General features: G+C 51.2%; 1 protein-coding gene across 1 annotated transcript in view; it reads right to left on the reverse strand.

The window, feature by feature from the left end:
- Positions 1-21,433, reverse strand: part of SHANK2 (SH3 and multiple ankyrin repeat domains 2) — a 682,193-nt gene that overhangs the window by 513,943 nt on the left and 146,817 nt on the right. The window contains exons 7-8 of the mRNA XM_055271428.2: positions 10,449-10,600; positions 8,365-8,532 (exon numbers count right to left, since the gene is read on the reverse strand). Of these exons, the coding sequence (XP_055127403.1) occupies positions 8,365-8,532; positions 10,449-10,600 (320 nt within the window). The remainder of the gene's footprint in view (positions 1-8,364; positions 8,533-10,448; positions 10,601-21,433) is intronic.

The following is a 21,433-nucleotide window of genomic DNA, read 5'->3' on the forward strand; positions in this document are numbered from 1 at the left end:
TCTGGTCCTGCCACCTGGCAGGAACCCCAGACTCTCACACCCTGGAGGTGCTCATCTGGAAAGGTGCAGTACCTGCCAGCACTCACATCCCACAGTGAGGCTCCGCCATAGTTCCAAGGCTGCCAAGCACATGCCAACACCAAGGGCCAGAACCCCATTCGCAACGCCCCCCCCCCCCCCGGGGCCAGTGCATGCCACCCACCCAGATCTGAGGGTCACCTGCCAGCACCACAGCCTGGTTCTAACACTGCTCCCACGTCCCCTGGCCAGAATGAGCTGCTCCTGGCTGGCACTGTGGAGCTCCTGGGCTCTCCACCTGGCCGCTGTTCACACTGGCCCTTCCTGTGCTACCTGGCATTGTGCTGTGACCAAGCCCAGGCTTAGACACCATGGTCACTGCGGTGCCTGAACAGTAATCATCTCAGTGCCTAGAGAGTGGTGATCTTGGGGCCTGGGCACAGCAACCACCTCAGTACCTAGATGGACAGTGATCGCCTCAGCACCTGGACATGGTGGGTACCACAGTACACTAGAAAAACCTCAATCTGAAGAAAGACCACACCCCATGTGGCTCCATCCCATTCTAAATGGTAACTTTTCAGTCAAACATTGACTCCCATCTCTACCATGCAGCTCACGCTGGGCCGTACACAGTCCCACCCTGGCAGGAAGGTAACCAGAACGCTTGGACCCAGAACAACATAACGTGGGGCTCTAGCAGAGAACTTCCCACAGGCCTGGGAGGATCAGGGGCCTGTCCCCTCGCCATGGGGCCCGGAGAGGCTCGAGAGCTGACGGCATCTGGCCAGGGATGGGCAGGGGGCAGCCTGGAGCAGGAGGGGAGAAGTCACTGTGGCTCGAAACTATTTCTTTAAGGCTGACACTCTTCATTTAAACGCGATAAATAACAAATAGCAGCCAGTAACAACATTCAGACTGATGCCACGCCCATCGCACGACGGGGGCAAAATCAAACGAGGGGCTGGGAGCAGGTGTGGTCGGCACTCTCTGAATACAACAGATTGTTTTTTATTTTTTTTTCACCCTTCTGAAACAGGTTCTCATTCTGGCTGCCCAGGCTGGAGTGCAGTGGCACAATCTCGGCTCACTGCAGCCTCCACCTCCAGGCTCAGGGGATCCTCCCACCTCAGCCTCCCAAGTAGCTAGGATTTCAGGGACGTGCCACCATGCCTCATTAATTTTTGTATTTTTGGTAGAGACAAGTTTTGCCATGTTGGCTGGGCTGGTTTTGAACTCCTAGGCTCAAAGGATCTGCCTACCTTGGCCTCCCAAACTGCTGGGACTATAGAGTGAGCCCCTATGCCCAGCCTAATGTATTATTTACTTCTAATGATGACATCGGACGCGGCCACATGATGACGACAATGATGACAATGAGGATGATGATGGGGGGACAGATGATGACAATAATGATGGGGACATTTATTGAGCACCTGGTCTATGCCGGGCACTGCAGAAAGTGCCTCACGTGAATTCTGTCATTAGCTGTCTCCAGAGCTCTACAAACTGTTACTCAGCCAACCTGAGAGATTAGCACACAAGCTCAGAGAGGGTGGGGCACGTGCTCAGGTGAGCCAGCGAGCGATGACGTGGGCTTGCAACCCCAGGCTGCATAACACCCAGGCTGCATAACACCCAGGCTGCATAACCCAGGCTGCATAACACCCAGGCCAGAATATGGCCAACAGACAGCATGAGGAGAAGATTCGCTCATCCCAAAGATACTGAGTCAAACTCAGAGAGGGAGGGAGGGAGCCAGGCTCTGCCCCAAGGCAGGCACCAGGGCTCAGCACGTGGAAATGCAGGGTCTGGATCCCTCGCCAAGTGGCATCCTCTCCAGGACCACACCCCCTGTGGCCAGGGCCAGCGTGCTGTGAAGTTGCATGGTGGATGTAAAAGTCTTTAGCAATTAAAAATACAGAATGAATACCCCCAAATCTGACCCCTGATGTCCTTGGGTTGTGGGAATGCATTGGGGTATTTCTTCACTTGCTTCTTTATACTTCTTTGTATTTTCCAAGATTTCCATGATGCATGGGTAATTTTTTGGTGATCAAAAAAAAAAAAATAGGGTAATTTGAATAAGAATTTTTTTTTTTTTTTTTTTTTTTTTTTCTGGGACAGAGTCTCACTCTGTCTCCCAGGCTGGAGTGCAGTGGCGTGATCTCGGCTCGCTGCAAGCTCTGCCTCCTGGGTTCATGCCATTCTCCTGCCTCAGCCTCCCGAGTAGGTGGGTCTACAGGTGCCCACCATCATGCCCAGCTAATTTTTTTTGTATTTTTAGTAGAGATGAGGTTTCACCGTGTTAGCCAGGATGGTCTCAATCTCCTGACCTCGTGATCCGCCCACCTTGGCCTCCCAAAGTGCTGGGATTACAGGCGTGAGCCACTGCGCCTGGCCTGAATAACAACTTTTAAGATAATTTGCAGAAAGCCTGAGCTCAAAAGGGGCTCTTCTAACATCGGCCTGTGGGGATGGGGCATATCCCCACTGTGTGAAGTGGAGGGTGGATCTGAAATGCATCCTTAGGCCACATGCACCTGGCCTGAGACAATGATGGGAAAGCAGCGGCCTGGGGAACCCTGGAGTGCACCTGCAGCATCTGTGAGCAGGCCTGGCTGTGGCCTCGCAGGCTCTCCCACACGATGAATGGCCAGAACCCTGGGACAGGGCTGTCCATTCTCCAGGTGCTAGAACAGAGACAAAGACTTTAAATGCAAAGCCCATCAGCCTGAGAGCTTGGAGGTGCCTCTCCCGAGAGGGCAGAGCCAGGCACAGCCCAGTGAGGTCCAGGAAAACCCACCTGCCCCTGTAATTTCTTCTGCCACAAATGTGCTGTGAGTGGTTTGGATGTGAGAACCCTACAGGCAGCATAGAGAACTAGGCTTCTGGTATGAGACAGGCCAGGAGTGAACCCAGCTCAGCCAACTGCTTGCTGCATGGCCTTGGGCAAGTTACCTGCCCTCTCTGGGCCTATGAACTCATATGAGAAACAGCAATGAGAAGTAACCAGCTCTGAGGATACAGAATCATAGTGCAATTAAAGCAGCTCAGGACAATGAATGCCCCCAAATTGCTACGGGTCCTATACACATTTGACCATTTTTACAAAGAGAAGCCTCTGTCATGTGCCTGGAAGGGTTCGTTCATTAAAGGAAATTTGAAATTAAGTGTTCCTCTTCCAGGAGCACTCCTGTCTTAATGATGTCAGTGACAGCTCTCAAAATCAGTAGACTTTGGGCTAGGCATGGCGGCTCACTCCTGTAATCCCAGCACTTTGGGAGGTTGAGGAGGGCAGATCACTTGAGGTCAGGAGTTCGAGACAAGCCTGGCCAACATGTTGAAACCCCATCTCTACTAAAAATACAAAATTAGCTGAGCGTGGTGGCGCACACCTGTAATCCCAGGTACTTGGGAGGCTGAGGCAAGAGAATTGCTTGAACCCAGGAGGCGGAGGTTGCAATGAGCCAAGATTGCCCCACTTCACCCCAGCCTGGGTGACAGAGCAAGACTCCATCTCAAATATATATATATATAAAATATATATAATGTATAATATATGTTATATAATATATATAATGTATGTTATATAATATATATAATGTATGTTATATAATGTATGTTATATAATATATATAATGTATGTTATATAATATAATGTGTTATATAATATATAATGTATAATATATGCTATATACGTTATATATGTTATGTAATACATGTTATATAATATATAACATACGTTATATTACATGTTATATGTTACATATTTATATTATTTATATAATATATAATTTATAATATATAATTATATTATTTATAATATATTTTTATTATATATTTATCATTTATATATTATATTATATATAATTTATTATATATAATATATATTTATCATTTATATATTACATACAATTTATTATATTATATGTAATATATATTATAATTTATTATGTATTATATAATATATAATACATAATAAATATATATAAAGATATATAAATCTATTATATATAATAATACACATATCAGTAGACTTGGAGTTAAGCAGATGATTCTCCATAATGTTGAGTGGGCCCCATCCAATCAGTTGAAGGCCTTAAGACTGAGGTCCCCTGAGAAGGAAGGGATCCTGCTAGAGACGGACTTGAGACCGGCACTGTGGCATTTACCAGGCCACTTGGCAGGGTAAATGTGAGCGCTGATGAGGATAATCTGGGAGGCAGGCGGCACTGTCTACTGCTCCTGCAGGCCCATGCAGGGCACCTGCACCCATCCCTTATCTGCGCCGTCCCTTATCATCCGATAGGCACAAGGATCCTGCAGATGAACGAGAAGAGGCTCGTGAAGGCAAAGTTGCTTCACGTCATCACCGAGATTCTTCAGCAGGGGAGAAAATGGCTTTCCGGGCCTTTCCTGAACAGGCAGCAGACCACCAGAGGGCAGTGAACGCACCTGGCTGGCTTTCCAAACCCTGCTCCACATTTTCCAAACTGAGGTGGGAGCAGGTGCACCGCCCCGGAGCTCAAGCCTCCAAGGTACCAGTGCAGTTGCACAGGCTCAGGCCACGGGACCAAGGTGGCCGGACGGCACTGGGACAGCCAGGCTCTGAATGCAAGCACAGGGCCTCAGGGATGGAACCTGGCCCCTTGCAGGCCAGGAGTCACAGCTGAGAGCTGCAGTGAGTGACTGATGGCCAGGGCTCCCGCCAGCCTCCACTGTCACCTCCATCCCAGGGCTGGCTGGAGAGATGGGCCCAGAGACATTTGCCTGGTTGGGAGAGAGGGCAGGAAAAAGGAAACAAGGAGGGGTGTGGGAGGGGAAAGGACGGAGCTCCAGGAATCCCCAAAGTTGAGACACAGGGGCTATTCTGGCAAAAGGGCTGGCGGCTGGATTCGGGGCTCTGTGAACTACTCCACGTTTAAGGAGGTTTTAGCCTGAGATCACACTTTCAGAGCTCAAAAGGAAAACAGCAATGCGACCAGAGCACTGTGATGTCTAAAGGGAGGACATGTCTGGAAAACACAAATTCAAGCAGGCATTCTCACAGAGAACAAGCGAGCTTCGGTCCCATACGCATTTAGCTGGGTTTTTTTTTTTTTTTGGAGTTTTGCTCTTATTGTCCAGGCTGAAGTGCAGTGGCACGATATCAGCTCGCTACAACCTCTGCCTGCTGGGTTCAAGTGATTTTCATGCCTCAGCCGCTCAAGTAGCTGGAATTACGGGCATGTACCACCACAATTGGCTAATTTTTGTATTTTCAGTAGAGACAGGGTTTCACCATGTTGGCCAGGCTGGTCTCAAACTCCTGGCCTCAGGTGATTCACCTGCCTCAGCCTCCCAAAGTGCTGGGATTACAGGTGTAAGCCACCACACCTGGCCGCATTTGACTACTTTTACAAAGAGACACCTCTGTCCTGTGCCTGGAGGGCTCATTCACTAAAGGAAACCTGAATTTTAACCTTTCTCTTCCGGGGGCGCTCCTGTCTTCATGAAGTCAGTGACTGCTCTCAAAACCAGCAGACTAAGTCGGCGATTCTCCATAATGTGGGTGCGCCCCATCCAATCAGTTGGAGGCCTCAAGAGAAAAAAGACTGAGGTCCCCTGAGGAAGAAGAGATTCTGCCAGAGACAAACAGTATCCACGCAGCGGCATCAACTCTTCTGGGTCTCCAGCCTGCCCTGCAGATTTTGGACTTGCAGCTCCACGATCGCATGAGCCAATTCTTCAAAATACTTTCTATTTAAAAATATTCTGTATCTGTACACACACACACATGCGCGCATGTGCACACCCTATTGGTTCTGTTTCTCTGGAGAACCCATCACCCCTGAACACAAAAACAACATTGAGTGGTTTCTATGGTGTCATCCAGCGACATCAAATGACAGTTCTGTTCACGTGAATCAACGACTTTGAGTTGACTGAGAACAAGACTCATTCTCTATTTGGCCAGGCGGGGGGGACGTCCCCAACGTCCATGTCTCTTAGAGACTCACAGCTCAGCCTTGTCCCCTGGGGCCGGCAGCTGTTAGGCAGAGACCCTGTGAAACTCGAGAAGGACGTAGGTGTTCAGGGTTCCACGACTCCTGCCCCTCGCCCAGCCATGTCTGCTGGGAGAAATGTCTCGTGGGTGACTGCACCACCCCAAGAAGGACCCCCCTCGTCCTGAACTTGACCTTGACCTCAACTCAGCCTAGTCAGTTTTAAAAACCAAGCTCATTGGCGCTTTGGCAGTCCCAGGAACAGCCCTTTTCCAAGCAGGTCACCTTGGAAGCTTGGGACAGCTCCCAACACAGCTGAGATTCCCCTTCGGGAGCTGCCTCTTCCACACCCTCAACAGGAGCCAAAGCTCATGCTATGTGGACGGGCTTGGCCTTGAAAACACCAGCACAGAGCTGACAGCCAAGCACAGCAAGGAGAGGAGACGGCAGAGGAACGGGGCCGTGTCTCAGGGCGTGAGCGTCTGCATGGCCACTGTGTGAGCCCAAGAGGCACCAGTGCCCAGAAACACGGAACACTGTCAGGCCGGTTCAGAAGCATGTCCGCACAAACGTGGGACCTGTATGTACGCATGTGTGTGTGTCTGTGTACATATATACATTTATATGTTACATATGTATATGCACATAGAGAATTTTTAAAAGTTTAAAGCTTAAAATAGACACATAAAATTAAAGATGGAAATATTTTAGAGTTGGCTCATGCAATCATGGAGGCTGTAAGTCTGAAATCTGCAGGGCAGGCTGGAGACCCAGGGCAGAGTTCAGCGGGAATCTGGAGTCTTTTTCTGGCAGAATTCCTTCTTTCTTGAGATCTCAGTCTTTTTTCTCTTAAGGCCTTCAACTGATTGGATGGGGCCCACCCACATTATGGAGGGTCATCGGCTTAACTCAAAGTCCACTGATTTAAATGTTAATCCCACCTTAAAAAACACCTTCTCAGCAACATCTAGAATATTGTTTGATCAAATATCTAGGAGCTACAGCCTAGCCAAGTTGACACTAATGATCACAGGGGAAAATTATTTTCCTTTTTCACAAAGAAAAGCACAAGAATGACATGAAATCTCATGGAGGGTGCATGGAAGAGGACTTCCACAGACCAGTCATTACTGGTCCCCGCCAGAGGGCTTGGGTGTGGCCAGGGGCTGCCCTGAGCAGCCCCACAGATCCCTACTCACCCCTCGGGAGGAACGGGGGCTTCTCCAGGCTGCAGGGCCAACGATGAACCAGAACTGATCTAGAATAAGAAAGCCCAGGGAGGGTGGGGCCTGCTGGCACCCCCGCTGCCCACTCTGACCACAGTGGGCAGAGTGCATAACCTCCCTTACAGGTGTGTAAGGTGGCGATGACAGAGGAGAACACACAGGTAGCCGGAGAAGCCACGGCAGTCACTGTGTAGAGGACCAAGCAAGAAACCAGCTTAGGGCCCTCTGTCCTTGACCTCCCCTTGCTGTTTCAGAGCCTCCTCTTGACCTCCCGGGTAGACAGGCACTATCAGCTCTCCCAGACCCACCTCACCCCTCTGCCTGGAGACCCTGGCCTCCAGCCTGCACCACAGCACTCCTTCACTGTCCTCCAACTCTGGCAGGGCTCAGCCAAGAGAAGAGAGGCAAGTGTTCCTTCCCTGAGTCCTCCCCGACATGGGCCTGCGGGCTCCCTCCTCAGCCCCGGCTCTCCTGCCCCCCGGGGAGCACCATCTCCTCTCCCTGCCCATCAGCTCACAGGTGCTGATGGCTCCCCAAGACCACTCTTCTACGGGGGCCTCAGCCTTTAACCCCGTCCACACCTCTACCTGATCAGGTAAAGACTTTTCACTGGAGACAGCAGGTGAAGTCTGTTTCTTGCCAAGACCAGGCTGACCTACCTCCTAACCCAACTGTTGCAAGGTTGGGCCTGAAAAACATGCCCCTCGTGCATGCAAATCAGGCCTTCCTGGGGCTCACCTGTGCTCAGAAAACACCGGTGCTTTCTGGTATCCTGCCCTGTCAGGACAGTGGGAACTTGGAGAGGGCAAGGCTCCCGGGAAGGGGGCGTCCACTCCATAACTGCAGGGCACTCCTGCTGTGCAGAATCTCAGCAGCCTTGCCTAATCTTCCAGTTTCTCCAGAGAGAAGTCAGAAATGTCTCTTTCTATGCAAATGTGTCTGTTTTCAAATACTGACGTGCACATTTTAAAAACTGATTTTTAATTCACATATTTTCAGGAACTCTGGGCAGGCCAAACAAAATACCTGAAGGCAGGATCCAACCTTCGGGCCACCCTGCCCATCTGGGGCATCGGAGGAGAAGAGGAGGTCGGTTCATGGGTACAACAGAGCGGAGAAGCGGGCCCACGTACCTGGTGGATCTCGTGCCAGCCGTTCTCGTCTTTGCAGCACACAGTGGCATGTTCGTGCAGGAGAAGCTCACAGCAGTAGGGATCACCTCCAATGATGGCTGTGTGATACAGCGGGGTGAGGCCGTAACTGTCTTTATAATCTGGGGATGCACCAAGCTCTAAAAGGGTCTAGGAAAAAAAATCAAAAGCTGTCATTATTGGTCTCATGACCCCTTTTGCAGAGTGAGGCGATCAAGAAAGCAGCACCAGGACCACCCTCCCCCAGGCCAAGGCAACCCACACCCTGAGTACCCAGTGCTTCTCCTGGGCTCCCCAGAATTTAGAAGGGTATAACTTGGCTGGGTGTGGTGGCTGACTCCTATAATCCCAGCACTTTGGGAGGCTGAGGCAGGTGTATCACCCGAGGTCAGGAGTTCAAGACCAGCCTAGCCAACATGGCAAAACCCCATCTCTACGAAAAATACAAAAAAGTAGCCGGTGTGGTGGCAGGTGTCTATAATCCCAGCTACTTGGGAGGCTGAGGCAGGAGAATCACTTGAACCTGGGAGGTGGAGGTTGCAGTGTGCTGAGATTGCACCACTGCACTCCAGCCTGGGCAACAAGAGTGAAGCTCAGTCTCAGAAAAAAAAAATAAAAAGGCAGGGGGGTATAACTTTAGACAGCAACATTTCTAGTTCTGAAACAGCAAACAGTGCCCAGCAATGCAGGGCAGGCTCACATTTGGGAGACGAGGAGACCTGCAACACTCAGACCCTTCCTCGGCCTGGTCAACATTTTGTGCCAGTGGCGTGGCATGGGCAGCAATACAGTGACGGCAACATTTGCCGAAGAGAGAAAAGGTGCACGGTTTAACCTACATGCCCAGTGGAAAACCACCTCAATCCGCATGCTGAGGGTGGCGAACCTAGCAAGCATCACATCTTCAAGAACCCTCCTGATTTCCCAGGAAGCCAACGGGTACAGTGCGGCTCTGCCTCCCCACCCAAATCTCAATTCAAATTGTAACCGCCAGTGCTGGAGATGGGGCCTGATGGGAGGTGATGGGTCATGAGGCAGATTCTCAGGAATGGCTTACCACCACCCACTCAGTGCTGCTCTCGTGATCATGAGTGAGTGCTCACGAGATCTACTGTTTAAAAGTGTGGCATCTCCTCCCTCTCTGTCTTCCTCCCACTCCGGTCATGGGAACTGCCTGCTCCCGCTTCACCTTCCACCATGATTGGAAGCTTCCTGAGTCCTCCCCGGAAGCAGAAGCTGCTCTGCTTCCTGTACAGCCTGAAGAATCATGAGCCAATGAAACCTCTTCTTCTAAATTACTCCGATCTCACATTTCTTTATTGCAACGCAGGAACGGACTCACACACCAACAGAAGGGGTATAGCTGAAATGAAGTGAAAGTCCTGAGACTTTAGGGAGAGCAAGGCCCCCATCTTGGGGGTCAACCTGCAGCAGCACGTCCCATCCCTGCTGGTGTGGGCTCTGGTGGAGAATGCCTGGGCGTGCACCACCCTGTCCAGAGGCGCCATGGCTGCAGTGTGAGGCAGGGGCACGGAGCAGTTAAGATCACAGCAGGGGAAGGTGAGGTGTGGAACCCACAACAGGGCAGGCTCCCCCAGACCCACCGCGGGGTGCTGGGGGGATCTACTATGTGGCTCTGTGTCCCCACCCAAATCTCAATTCGAATTGTAACCCCCAATGCTGGGGGTGCGGCCTGGTGGGAGGTGATGGGTTATAGGGGCAGATTCTTAGGAATGGCCTAACGCCACCCCCTCGGTGCTGCTCTCATGATGGTAAGTGAGTCTTCCTGTGGATGGCGTTGGGGTTCACCACTGGCCTTATGAGTTGAAAAGACAAGTCCCTTGACTGAATAGAAGATGAAAGATGACTTCTCGGGAACCATAAATTCCGAAAGCATCGACACCCAGGAGAACAGGAAAACCTGAAACCTGGCTTCACTTCCAAGCTCTGGATGGAACATTGTGCACGGACCCCCTAGGGTGGGCACTGCAGGGATGGGATGGGGCAGCTTTGAGGGATCAGACAGGGCAGGGGGCAGCACCCACGTAAGATGGGCCCGGGTTTACCTTCAGGGCAACCTGGTTCCTGGCTCGGGCAGCTTTGTGCAGGGCGGTCATCCCATCTTTGGCACGGAAGTCCAGGTGAGCTCCGCCATTTTTGAGAGCTTTGATGACCTCCACAGAGTCGTCCAGCTGAGCGGCTAAGGTCAGGGGGGTCTCTGAGGAACCCAAACACACACACTTTAGAATCAACATTTGTCACACTGTTCACACAGCCATATTCAGATGCCCACAACTAAGCTGAAAAACTGACTCCCCTCCTCCACCTCCAGGGTGTTTACAGCTCCCACCACCTAGGAACCCCAAGAGTCCAGGCAGGTAGCGTGGCTCAGGCACCCCCGTGCGATGCAGTGACACGTAGGGCCACACGTACATCACAGGAGGAGGCACCCCCGTGCGATGCAGTGACACGCAGGGCCACACGTACATCACAGGAGGAGGCACCCCTGTGCGATGCAGTGACACGCAGGGCCACACGTACATCACAGGAGGAGGCACCCGCGTGCGATGCAGTGACACGCAGGGCCACGTGCACATCACAGGAATAGGCACCCCCGTGCAATGCAGTGACACGCAGGGCCACGTGCACATCACAGGAATAGGCACCCCCGTGCAATGCAGTGACACGCGCACATCACAGGAGTAGGCACCCCCGTGCAATGCGGTGACATGCAGGCCCACGCATACATCACAGCGGTGCAGAGGCAGGGATTCGACAGGACTGCTGTGTGGACCACAGTCCAAGAGGCTCCCCCGCTGCCCTTCCCTCTGAGTACACAGAATCCTGTGGTACCATCTGGGTGCTTCCCGTACAGAAGGAGTGACGGACTAAAGCCCTCATCATAGATGGGAAAGGCAGACACCCACCTTTCCTCATTCAATGTCACATTTATGGGCATCTTGGGAGATGCCAGCCATGGGCTGCAGGGGCACTAACACAAATGAGACACGAAGTCCGTGCCCCCTGGAGCTCCCGATCTGGGTAAGTGGAAACCTTCCTTCATTAACGCGGCACAGGATGACCCAGGAGGCAGGGCAGGGGCCCAGCAGACAGAAGGATGCCGTCTGCCTTTGTAGGGACAAGGGTCCCATACAGATGACCCTGGACCAGTCTGCAGCTGAGCACGGCTAAGGACGTCAGTATCTATTACAACAAATCTTTCCATCCACTCTTCATCTTTCTAATATGCCCACCATGGCCACTGCTAAGCAAGAGGAACTATTTTGAGTTCCTCTCTTGAGAGTTCCTCATTTGAGAGGCTCTTAACGTTCCAGAAAAGTGCACAGAGTACCAGGACAACACACAAGTTCCCATGACCCAGAAACACCAACAGTGAATATTCACTCAGTCTCGAAGCACATTCCAGTGATAGAAAACTTTGGATGCCTTCCATGGGGCGCGTGTCTTGCTGACCCCTCACCCTCCATCCCAGAAAGGGCACCTGCCTCGCGAGTGTGCACTGACTATTCCCATCTATTTTTAATTCTGATGTTTACTTATCCATACATGGGTACCCTCCTGAGGACTTTTAACATTCATCCTAGGAAGCACTCTGCAGCTTGGCACTTCATGGTGAGATGCACAGGCTTAACTCCTCCACATCAGGAGTGTGCTGTGTGTAGACATGCCAGCATCTTCATTCATCCTGTCTCCATGTGAAAAGCAGGCTTCCTGTCTTCCCCAACTAGGATGCCGTGTGTAGACATGCCAGCATCTTCATTTATCCTGTCTCCATGTGAAAAGCAGGCTTCCTGTCTTCCCCAACTAGGAACGATGCTCTCATGAATGAATGCCATTGCACATGACTCTGTTGCATACCCTCCTGATGCAGAAGTTTTAAAGAAAAGTAGAAATGTTCTGGACCAACCGAGGGACTTCAGTGGCAGTGGGGGGTGTTTCTTGCACAGAAAACAGCTACAAGGCAAGGAAGCCTCAGCAAGGGGTGTGGAGATTGAGACCAGTTGGAACATGGCCAGAGTTCCACGTGTGCACAGACAGGTAGAAATGGGGCAGACACCAGAGAAAAACAAACTCAAGGGGTGACCCCTGCCTGCTGGAGAGAGGAACAGCCAGCCCCTCGTTCTCTGCCTCTTCCCCGGTGGCATCCAGGCTGAAGCACAAGTGTCTGAGGGCATCTGAGGGGTTTATTCCTTGGAGCAAAAAGGCCACCATGGCAGAGTGGACAGTCAGGGAAGTGACTGATCCTCAAAGGGCATGAAAAGACTGGGGCTGTCGGGAGCCACCAGTATGGACGCTGAACATTCAAATCTTACAGCAACTTAATGAGTGTGTGACGCTCGTTCGGGGCAAGGTTAGCCTTCAAAACAGGATTTTCTTTCCCATTTGACTGTTCCCACATGCCCAGTGCAAAAAGGCAGTCCAAAGCAGATTTTTTAAAAGATATTTTAAATTAACATGTAATTTTCATAGCTGACAACCTCAGCTGTTCCATTTTATAAATGAGAATGCTGTCTCAGAGAGAGCTGGTGGCAAGCCGTAAAATCAGATCAGAGGCTTGAATCCTTACTTTTGACTCAGAATTACAGATGCATGCAGCCAAGCCACATCCTGTTGGTCAGATGCCGGGCAGTTACAGGTGGCTGCATAAATGCGCCCGTGGAGAAAATGATCCCATGCTGTTCATGGCTGTGTCTCACGTGCAGGATGGGGAGCTCTGGTCCTTGGGTGACTTCCAGGACCATCCAATGACAAGTGGCAGCCTTCTCAAGGGTTCTGGAATCCCTCCTCAAGTGATGTTCCAGACTTGCATGTTCACCCCTGGCCAGGACCCACCCTGGGGAGGTCAGAAGACCCCTGCTTTCCGCCCTGGCTTAGCTGCCACATTTGCCAAGAGCACGTCTGCTGAGGTTCCACATTTGAGGCTGATGGAATCACCCCCCAAGAAGATGCTGGTTGATGAGCTATAAACCAGGGACAGATATAACAGCACTGCCCGGGCTGCACACCCAGTGACTGCACTATCACTCCCCTGATGCTTGGGAACCACACAGTTATCTGGCACCATGATTCTTAAGACTATTCCTCAGGTTTTGCATTTTGAAATTTCTTTAGTTTTAAAAATAGACTGGAACCTCAACAAGCATAACCTCAGAAGTAGCCCCAGTCTCCCTCAACATGAACAATGAGTGGGAGTAGAAACACCTGTAATATTTTGAGATAACCTCAGAGACATGCAGACCCTCCAACTAGAAGCTGCCCAGCGGCCTGTTAGCTCCAGGGATGAGCAGGATGTGCTTTGAAAGGTTGAGAAGTGGGGGCTCCTGGAAGCGCAGCAGGAGGGCACTAGCCACGGCTATTTGTCCTGACACTGGGAGGTGGCACAGCAATGGGGAGCAGGGTGGGGGCAGGAGGCAGGAGGAGTGTAAGTGTTTAAGACAGCTGCTGCTACCCAGCAGGCACAGGGCAGTGCAGGCTGGAGCATGTGTATGCCAGTGTATGTGTGCATACCTGTGTGCATGCCTGTGTGTGCATGTGCATGCCTGTGTGCATGTGTGTGCATGCCTGTGTTTGTGCCTGTGTGTGCATGGCAGTGTGTATGCGCGCCTATGTGTGCATGCCTGTGTGTATGCATGCCTGTGTGTGTGTGCATGGCTGTGTGCATGCCCATGCCTCTGTGTGTGTGCATGCCTGTGTGTGCGTGTATGCCTGTGTGCGCATGTGCATGCCTGTGTATGTGTGCATGCCTGTGTGCACATGTGTGTGCCTGTGTGTGCATGCCTGTGTGCCTGTGTGTGCGTGCCTGTGTGTACATGCCTGTGTGTATGCACGCCTGTGTGTGTGCATGCCTGTATGTGTGCATGTCTGTGTGTGTGCATGCCTGTGTGTGTGCATGCCTGTGTGCCTGTGTGTGCGTGCCTGTGTGTACATGCCTGTGTGTATGCATGCCTGTGTGTGCATGTGCATGCATGTGTGTGCATGCCTGTGTTTGTCCCTGTGTGCCTGTGTGTGCATGGCTGTGTGTATGCACGCCTATGTGTGCATGCCTGTGTGTATGCACGCCTGTGTGTATGTGCATGCCTGTGTGTGCCCATGGCTGTGTGTGTGTGCATGCCTGTGTGTACATGTGTGCCTGTGTGCACATGTGCATGCCTGTGCCTGTGTGCATGCCTGTGTGTGCACGTGTGTGCCTGTGTGCATGCCTGTGTGTATGCACGCCTGTGTGCATGTGCATGCCTGTGTGTGCGTGTGCATGCCTGTGTGTGTGTGTGCATGCCTGTGTGTGTGCACATGGCTGTGTGTATGTGTGCATGCCTGTGTGCATGCCTGTGTGTATGTGTGCATGCACGTGTGCATGCCTGTGTGTATACACACCTGTGTGTGCATGTGCATGGCTGTATGCCTCTATGTGTGTGTGCACGCCTGTGTGGGTGCATGCCTGTGTCTACATGCCTGTGTGCATGTGCATGCCTGTGTGCATGCCTGTGTGTGCACATGCCTGTGTGCATGCCTCTGTGTGCATGTGTGCACACCCACGTATGTGTGCTCCTGGGTGCATCCTGGTGTCCAAGATCAATGGGCTGCAAAAATCAAACGACTGGGCAAGCGATTCTTCCTATGAGGGGAAGTGACTGGTGTCAACAAAACCCAGCTCTTTCCCTGAAGGGCTGGGTGGCCTCCAGAGGGTTTTTTAGAATATGATAGTTCAGGAGGCTGGGGTTGCTCAGAAGGAAACCATGATGTGAGAGAAGACCACAGACGTATCACAGGTGTAGGAATCAACCTCACTGAAAGGGATGGGGAATGAACCACTGACCTCGGTAGCTCCAGACATGAGTGGAGTCTGTAAGACTAAAGGCAAAAGGAACAGAATAAATAAAGCTGGGTTATAAGTCAACCAGAAAGTGAGTGCAGCCACACTGATAGAAATAAGCAAGGGATTCACAAGTGAATGGGAGGAACGGGCCAATCTTGCAATGCAGACAAACTCAGATCAATTCGTATCACTTCTCTGTCCTCAGGAGGTGACACATAGCCCACAACCTCCCACCCCTGCCCCCTTATGCGTGGGCTGTGCACAGTGGCTTCCTTCTGAGATCGTAGTGTGGGAAAGGGAAAAACGGGAGCATCTCTCCGTGAGGAAACCTGATGGACACGAGCTCAGCCAGGAGATGGGGGCAGCATCGCCCACGATGAGCCACGCCAACAGGATGGGCCCTCGGCACCAGGCAATGAGAAAGGTTCTGTGCTCTTCCTCCCTACACCCACAGCCCTGTCGTCTAATCGTGAAAACACCAGATGGATCCCAATAAGGGGCACCCTACGAACACCTGACCAGTCCTCCTCTGAAACTGTCCAGGTCATCACCACCAGGGAGAGCCTGGGAAACAGTCACCGCCCAGAGGTGCCCAGGGAGATGGACAAGGGAATGTCGCGTGGGAACCTGGGTGGGGCCTGGGGACTGGAAAGGACCAGCAGGTAAATGCTTATGAGAGAAGAAAAAAGTGTGGACTTCGGTTAATAATAATGCATCAATATTGGTTCTCTAACTGTGAGAAGTGTACCACACGACTTCCGCTCAGAAGGATACTGGAGTAAGATGCTGATAAGGGGGAAAGCTGGGTATAGGATATATGGAAACTCTTTGCACTTATTCTGTAAATCTAGAACTGTTTTAAAAAGAAAAGTTTGTTTAAAAATGCCACCTGGCTATTGTGTGGGTTAATAGATTTAATGTAAAAAACACTGCTGCTCAGACTATATGTTTCTGAAAAGCATATAAAGTACCTGTAGCCAAAATATACAGAGAACCCTTAAAACTCAACAACAAGAAAGCAAACCACCCAATTAGAAAGGGGACAAAATATTTAAATGGATACCTCACAACAGAAGATATTCAGATGGCAAACACACACATGAGAAGATGCTCACACCGTATGTCATTAGGGAACTGCGAATTAAGACAACAATTAGAGGCTGTGTTCAGTGGCTCATGTCTGCAATTGCAGCACTTTGAGTGCCAAGGCAGGAGGATCATTTGAGCCCAGGAGTTCAAGACCTGCCTGGGTAACATGAGGCCTCACCTCCACTAAAAATTTAAAAATTTGCCAGCCATAGTGGCATATGCCTGTAGTCCCAGCTACTCAGGAGGCTGAAGCAGGAGGATCACTTGAGCCCAGGAGGTCAAGTTTGCAGTGAACCATGATCACACCACTGCACTCCAGCCTGGGAGACAGAGTAAGACCCTGTCTCGAAAACAAAGATACCTCAACACAATTGTCAGAATGATGAAAGTCTAGACCACTGACAACATCAAATGCTGGTGAGGATGTGGAGCAACAGGAACTCTCAACATTACTGGTAGGAGTGCAAAATGGCGCAGTCACTTTGGAAGACAGTTTGGCAAGTTGACACAAAAATAAACATGCACTTACTCCACAATCCAGCAACCCAGCTCCTAGGTGTCTCCCTGAATAGCTGAAAACTTATGTCCACAAGGAAATCTGAATGTTAGTGTTTACAGCAGTTTTATTGATCATTGCCAAAAACGACCAGCAATCCAGAGGTCCTTCAGTAGCTGAGTGGATAAATTATCCATGGCACATGCAGAGAGTGAGATGTTGTTCAATACTAAAGAGAGACGAGCTGTCAAGCCACAACATGATACGAAGGAAGCTTAAATGCATATTGCCAGATGAATGCAGCCAATCTGTGTGATTCCAACTCGATGACATTTTAGAAAAGGCAAAACTACAGAACCAGTGGTTGGCCGGGCGCAGTGGCTCACGCCTGTAATCCCAGCACATTGGGAGGCCGAGGCGGGCAGATCATGAGGTCAAGATATCGAGACCATCCTGGTTAACATGGTGAAACCCCGTCTCTACTAAAAATACAAAAATTATTCGGGCGTGGTGGCAGGCATCTGTAGTCCCAGCTACTCAGGAGGCTGAGGCAGGAGAATCACTTGAACCCGGGAGGCGGAGGTTGCAGTGAGCTGAGACCACACCACTGCACTCCAGCCTGGGTGACACAGCAAGACTCCATCTCCAAAAAAAAAAAAAAAAAGAAAGAAAAAGAAAAGATCAGTGGTTGTGAGGGGTTAGAGGGCAAGGGAGGGATGGACGGGTGGAGCACAGAGGAGTTTTAGGGTAAGGAAGCTATGCTGTGTGATTCTGTAATGGTGGGTACAGGACAAGATACATCTGTCCAAACCCACAACATGAGCAGCACCAAGAACGGACCCTCATGTAAACCACGGACTTCAGTTATTGTAACAAATGCCCTAAACCAGTGCATGCTGTCAATAACAGGGGAGCTGGAAGTAAAAGTGCATAGGGAAAAACTCTGTGCCTTCTGCCTGGTTTTTCTGTCAACCTAAAACTGGGCTCTGTCCCTGACCCCAAGATAGGCTCCTGCAGACCCTGGCCCCTGCCTCCGTGTCACCCCCACCCTCGCCACTCCCTCTGCCGCATTTTCCTTACTGAAGGCGCGGCACCTTGCTCCATCTAAGAGCCACCTATATTCCCTTTCGGAACATGGCAGGGTGTACATAAGAAAAACCCTGAAAGAATGAGACACTGTATTTGAAATAATTGGACCCTTAAAAACAGGTCTCTTTTTATGAGGAACTGTACTGAACAAACCAAAGGCACCCAAATATATTCCCGGTAGCAAAGGGAGTTATTTACTCAAAGCCTTCCAGCTCCTTCACTGGCACTGGGTAATTTCTGCACCTCTCACCCTCTGCAGACGGAGGTTTACGAGGTTCCAGAACCATATTCTCTTGAATTGCCTCACATTCCCAGGTGCCGTTAGTTCTGGGGAATTGCACTTGGTGATTCATTCAGGGGCCAAGGTGAGACTGCGGAGCATGAACCGTCAGTCACTGCATGCATCAAACAAGCCCCTTCTGCTCTTCAAGACGATGCTCTGAAGCTGCTCAGTGCACCAGGACCCAGAATGTCCTCGAGGCCTCCTAACTGGGCGGTGCAGGAGCTAGGAGGGGGCTCCCTGTGACACAGCTACAGCAGCAAGAAGGGGGAGCCAGGTTGGGGGCGGCCGAATTGGAGGAGCTCAGCCTGGTATGCAATGAGTACACCCTGGCCCTGGAAACAGATTCAGTAACTGGATCTCATCAGTGCGGTCCAGACACATCACAGGTGCTCTGCAGAATCTGGCTCCATAAAGGAACCATCTCTTTTTGACTTCTCATCCAAAAAGAGTCGAAAGGCATTTCTAGCTTTATTAACCAGACCTCTTTTGTGGTGCCTGAGGCTTCTCTCAAATTTGGAGACAACGGTGCAAGATAAAAGGGTCAACCTAAGTTTTGTTCGAATTGCCAGGTTCGCTTCCTGTTTGGGGCTTGGAAACACAACTGGTCTCATCTCAGAGGTTCCAACCAAAGCAGGAGACGAGGCCTGAGACTCTGCTGCGGGAAGTCTTTATATTTTTTTTTACACTACTTTCATCATCGTTACTTAATAAAATTTACATTTAGAACAGGTACCAGATGGTCGTCTGCAATCACACAGGCTGTTTTGTTTTCACTGACAGGTCGTTCCACTGGGATTTAATTATCTCAGGCTAGAGGGCTGCTTCCCTCTGCTCCAACCCCATGTCCAGCCCCAAAACAGGGACGTGGGGCCCAGGTCTGCAGGGCCCGGGACTGAGCATGGTGGCATTTCCTAAGCTTAGCAAAAAGGCTGCTTTCAACTCTAAGCGCAGACTCTGCTGCCCCCTGGGTGGCTTTGAGAAGTCACCAAACTCACTGTGGAGAGGCTAAAATACGGGATGGGAACATGCCCAGGCTGCTGCCGACAACCAGGAGGGAAGTGGGAGTGTGAACAGCTTGTCCCCGACCTGGGCCTGCCTGGGTCTTCCACGTCCAGCCAGGCCGGGTCATGCCAAGAGACCCCTATTCGTCCCACTGCCTTTTCCCCCAGGAGTTGAGAGCAGGGACCCCTGAGGGCAAGTGGAGCCCAGGCGCTGCCTCTGCCCTCCCTGGTGACTCAGTGACTGGTCTAGACTGGGCTGTGGTAACAAGATCCCAGAGGCTAGGTGGCTTAGAAGTGACAGACATGCATTGCTCATGGTTTTGGAGGCCGGAAGTCCAAGATCAAGGTGCTGACAGATTTGGCATGTGTCTACCTGGTTCACAGAGGGCACCTTCTTGCTGTGGCCTCACTTCACAAGGTGGAAGAGGCGAGGGAGCTCTCTCGGCCTCTTTTGTAAGGGCACTAATCCCATTCACGAGGGCTCTGCTTCCAGGTGCCCATCACCTTCTGAAGACCACACCCTCCTAATACCATCACCTGGGGGTTAGGGTTCAACAGTATGGAGGATGCAGACATCAGCCCTAGTGGCCACCCAGCTGGGCTCTCAGAGCTTCAGATTCCTCCCAGGACAGTGGTGCCTGCAGGGGACCCCGTTGATTACAGAGCCGAGGCCTGGCAAGGCCCTGTGTGCTGCTGTTGCACAGCAGGTCACCAAGACTGCAGCTATCACTCTTTAAGTGCCCTTATTACTGGTAGGGTGGGTGACAGTGCCAGTCTCCCTGGGACCAACAGGTTTCCCAGGATATGGGACATTTGGTGCTAAAACGAGGGCAATCCCAGGAAAACCGGACACACTGGTCACCTTGTCTGTTTCCTGGAGGCATCCTGCCAAAGCCAACCCTGTGTTTCTCCCTCTGCATCCAAAACCAGGAGAAAATAACATTGACTGAGCTGCTGTAGTTGACACTGATGACAGGAACATTCTGGAAACTCTATTAAAGGTGACGCATATCCCACACGCTTAACCACTGATATGGTTTGGATGGGTGTCCTGCCCAAATCTCATGTGGAAATGTAATCTCCAGGGTTGGAGGTGGGGCCTGGTGGGAGGTGACTGGATCATGGGGGCGGGTTTGTCATGAATGGTTTAGCACCATCCCCTTCCTTGGTGCTGTCCTGACAATCGTGAGTGAATTCTTGCAAGATCCGATTGTTTAAAAGTGTGTGGCACCTCTCCCTCTCTCCCCCGCGCTGCCCTTCTCCCTCTCTCCCGCTTTCACCATGCGATGCACCTGCTCCTCTCTCTCTCTCTCTCTCCCCTGCTTTTGCCATGCAATGCACCTGCTCTTCCTTTGCCTTCCGCCATGAGTAAAAGCTCCCTGAGGCCTCCCCAGAAGCAGATGCCACCAGCTTCCTGTACAGCCTGCAGAACCTAGAGCCAATTAAACCTCTTTTCTTTAAAAACTACCCAGCCTCAGATATTTCTTTACAGCAATGTGAAAATGGCCTAATAGCACCACAACGCTTATCTAATACTCACATTTTCCCGGCACTACCGCAGATGTTATCATTCAATTTAGGAATCAAGAGGATGGAAGCTGAGAGAGGTTCATTAACCTGGTCTTCACACAGCCGGCTGCACAGAAGTAGGGGTTAACATCTCCTCTCTGGGGGCTCTCCATGGCCTGGCACTGAGTTGGGCATTGGAAGGGTCGCCTCTGCAGTCTCAACACAGGGCCCCCCCGTCCTGCACCTCCGAAGCCCAGTGTCTCCAACAGTGGTGTCATCCGTGTGGCCAGGTAGTGTCTGCATTTCAGTCAGGAGGATGCATATCCGTCCCTCCTACTCTGCCTTGACAGAAGCAAAGTGAAGATGGTGTCTTCCCTGGCAACACTGGGCTCTGGCCTCTCGTTGGAGCTTGTGTTTAGCTTGTCTCTGCTGATACTCGCTCCATGTGTGCCTGAGGGTTGCTATAAGCATTGTGCTGGACTTACCCACAGCTTCCTTTGTTTCTGAGAGCACCCACCCTGGTTCACTTTTCTCTTTTCCCCCATCACCCTGGGTCCCCACTTCCCTGCCCCTCCATCGGCGCTGCTGGTTTCTCTCCTGATTTGGAAAAACAATTAAGAATTCTTGAGACACTGGTGGCAGGCGCAGAAGCTGGGAAGCGGAGTGGTGTGAAACCAGGGCCATCTGCGCTGTCTGCAGCTGACCTGTGGGTCTGCACTTGGCCTTCGGTTTCAGAACTTTCTGCCTTA

This window comes from Symphalangus syndactylus, chromosome 1 (genome assembly GCF_028878055.3).
Source record: "Symphalangus syndactylus isolate Jambi chromosome 1, NHGRI_mSymSyn1-v2.1_pri, whole genome shotgun sequence".
NCBI lineage: Eukaryota > Metazoa > Chordata > Mammalia > Primates > Hylobatidae > Symphalangus > Symphalangus syndactylus.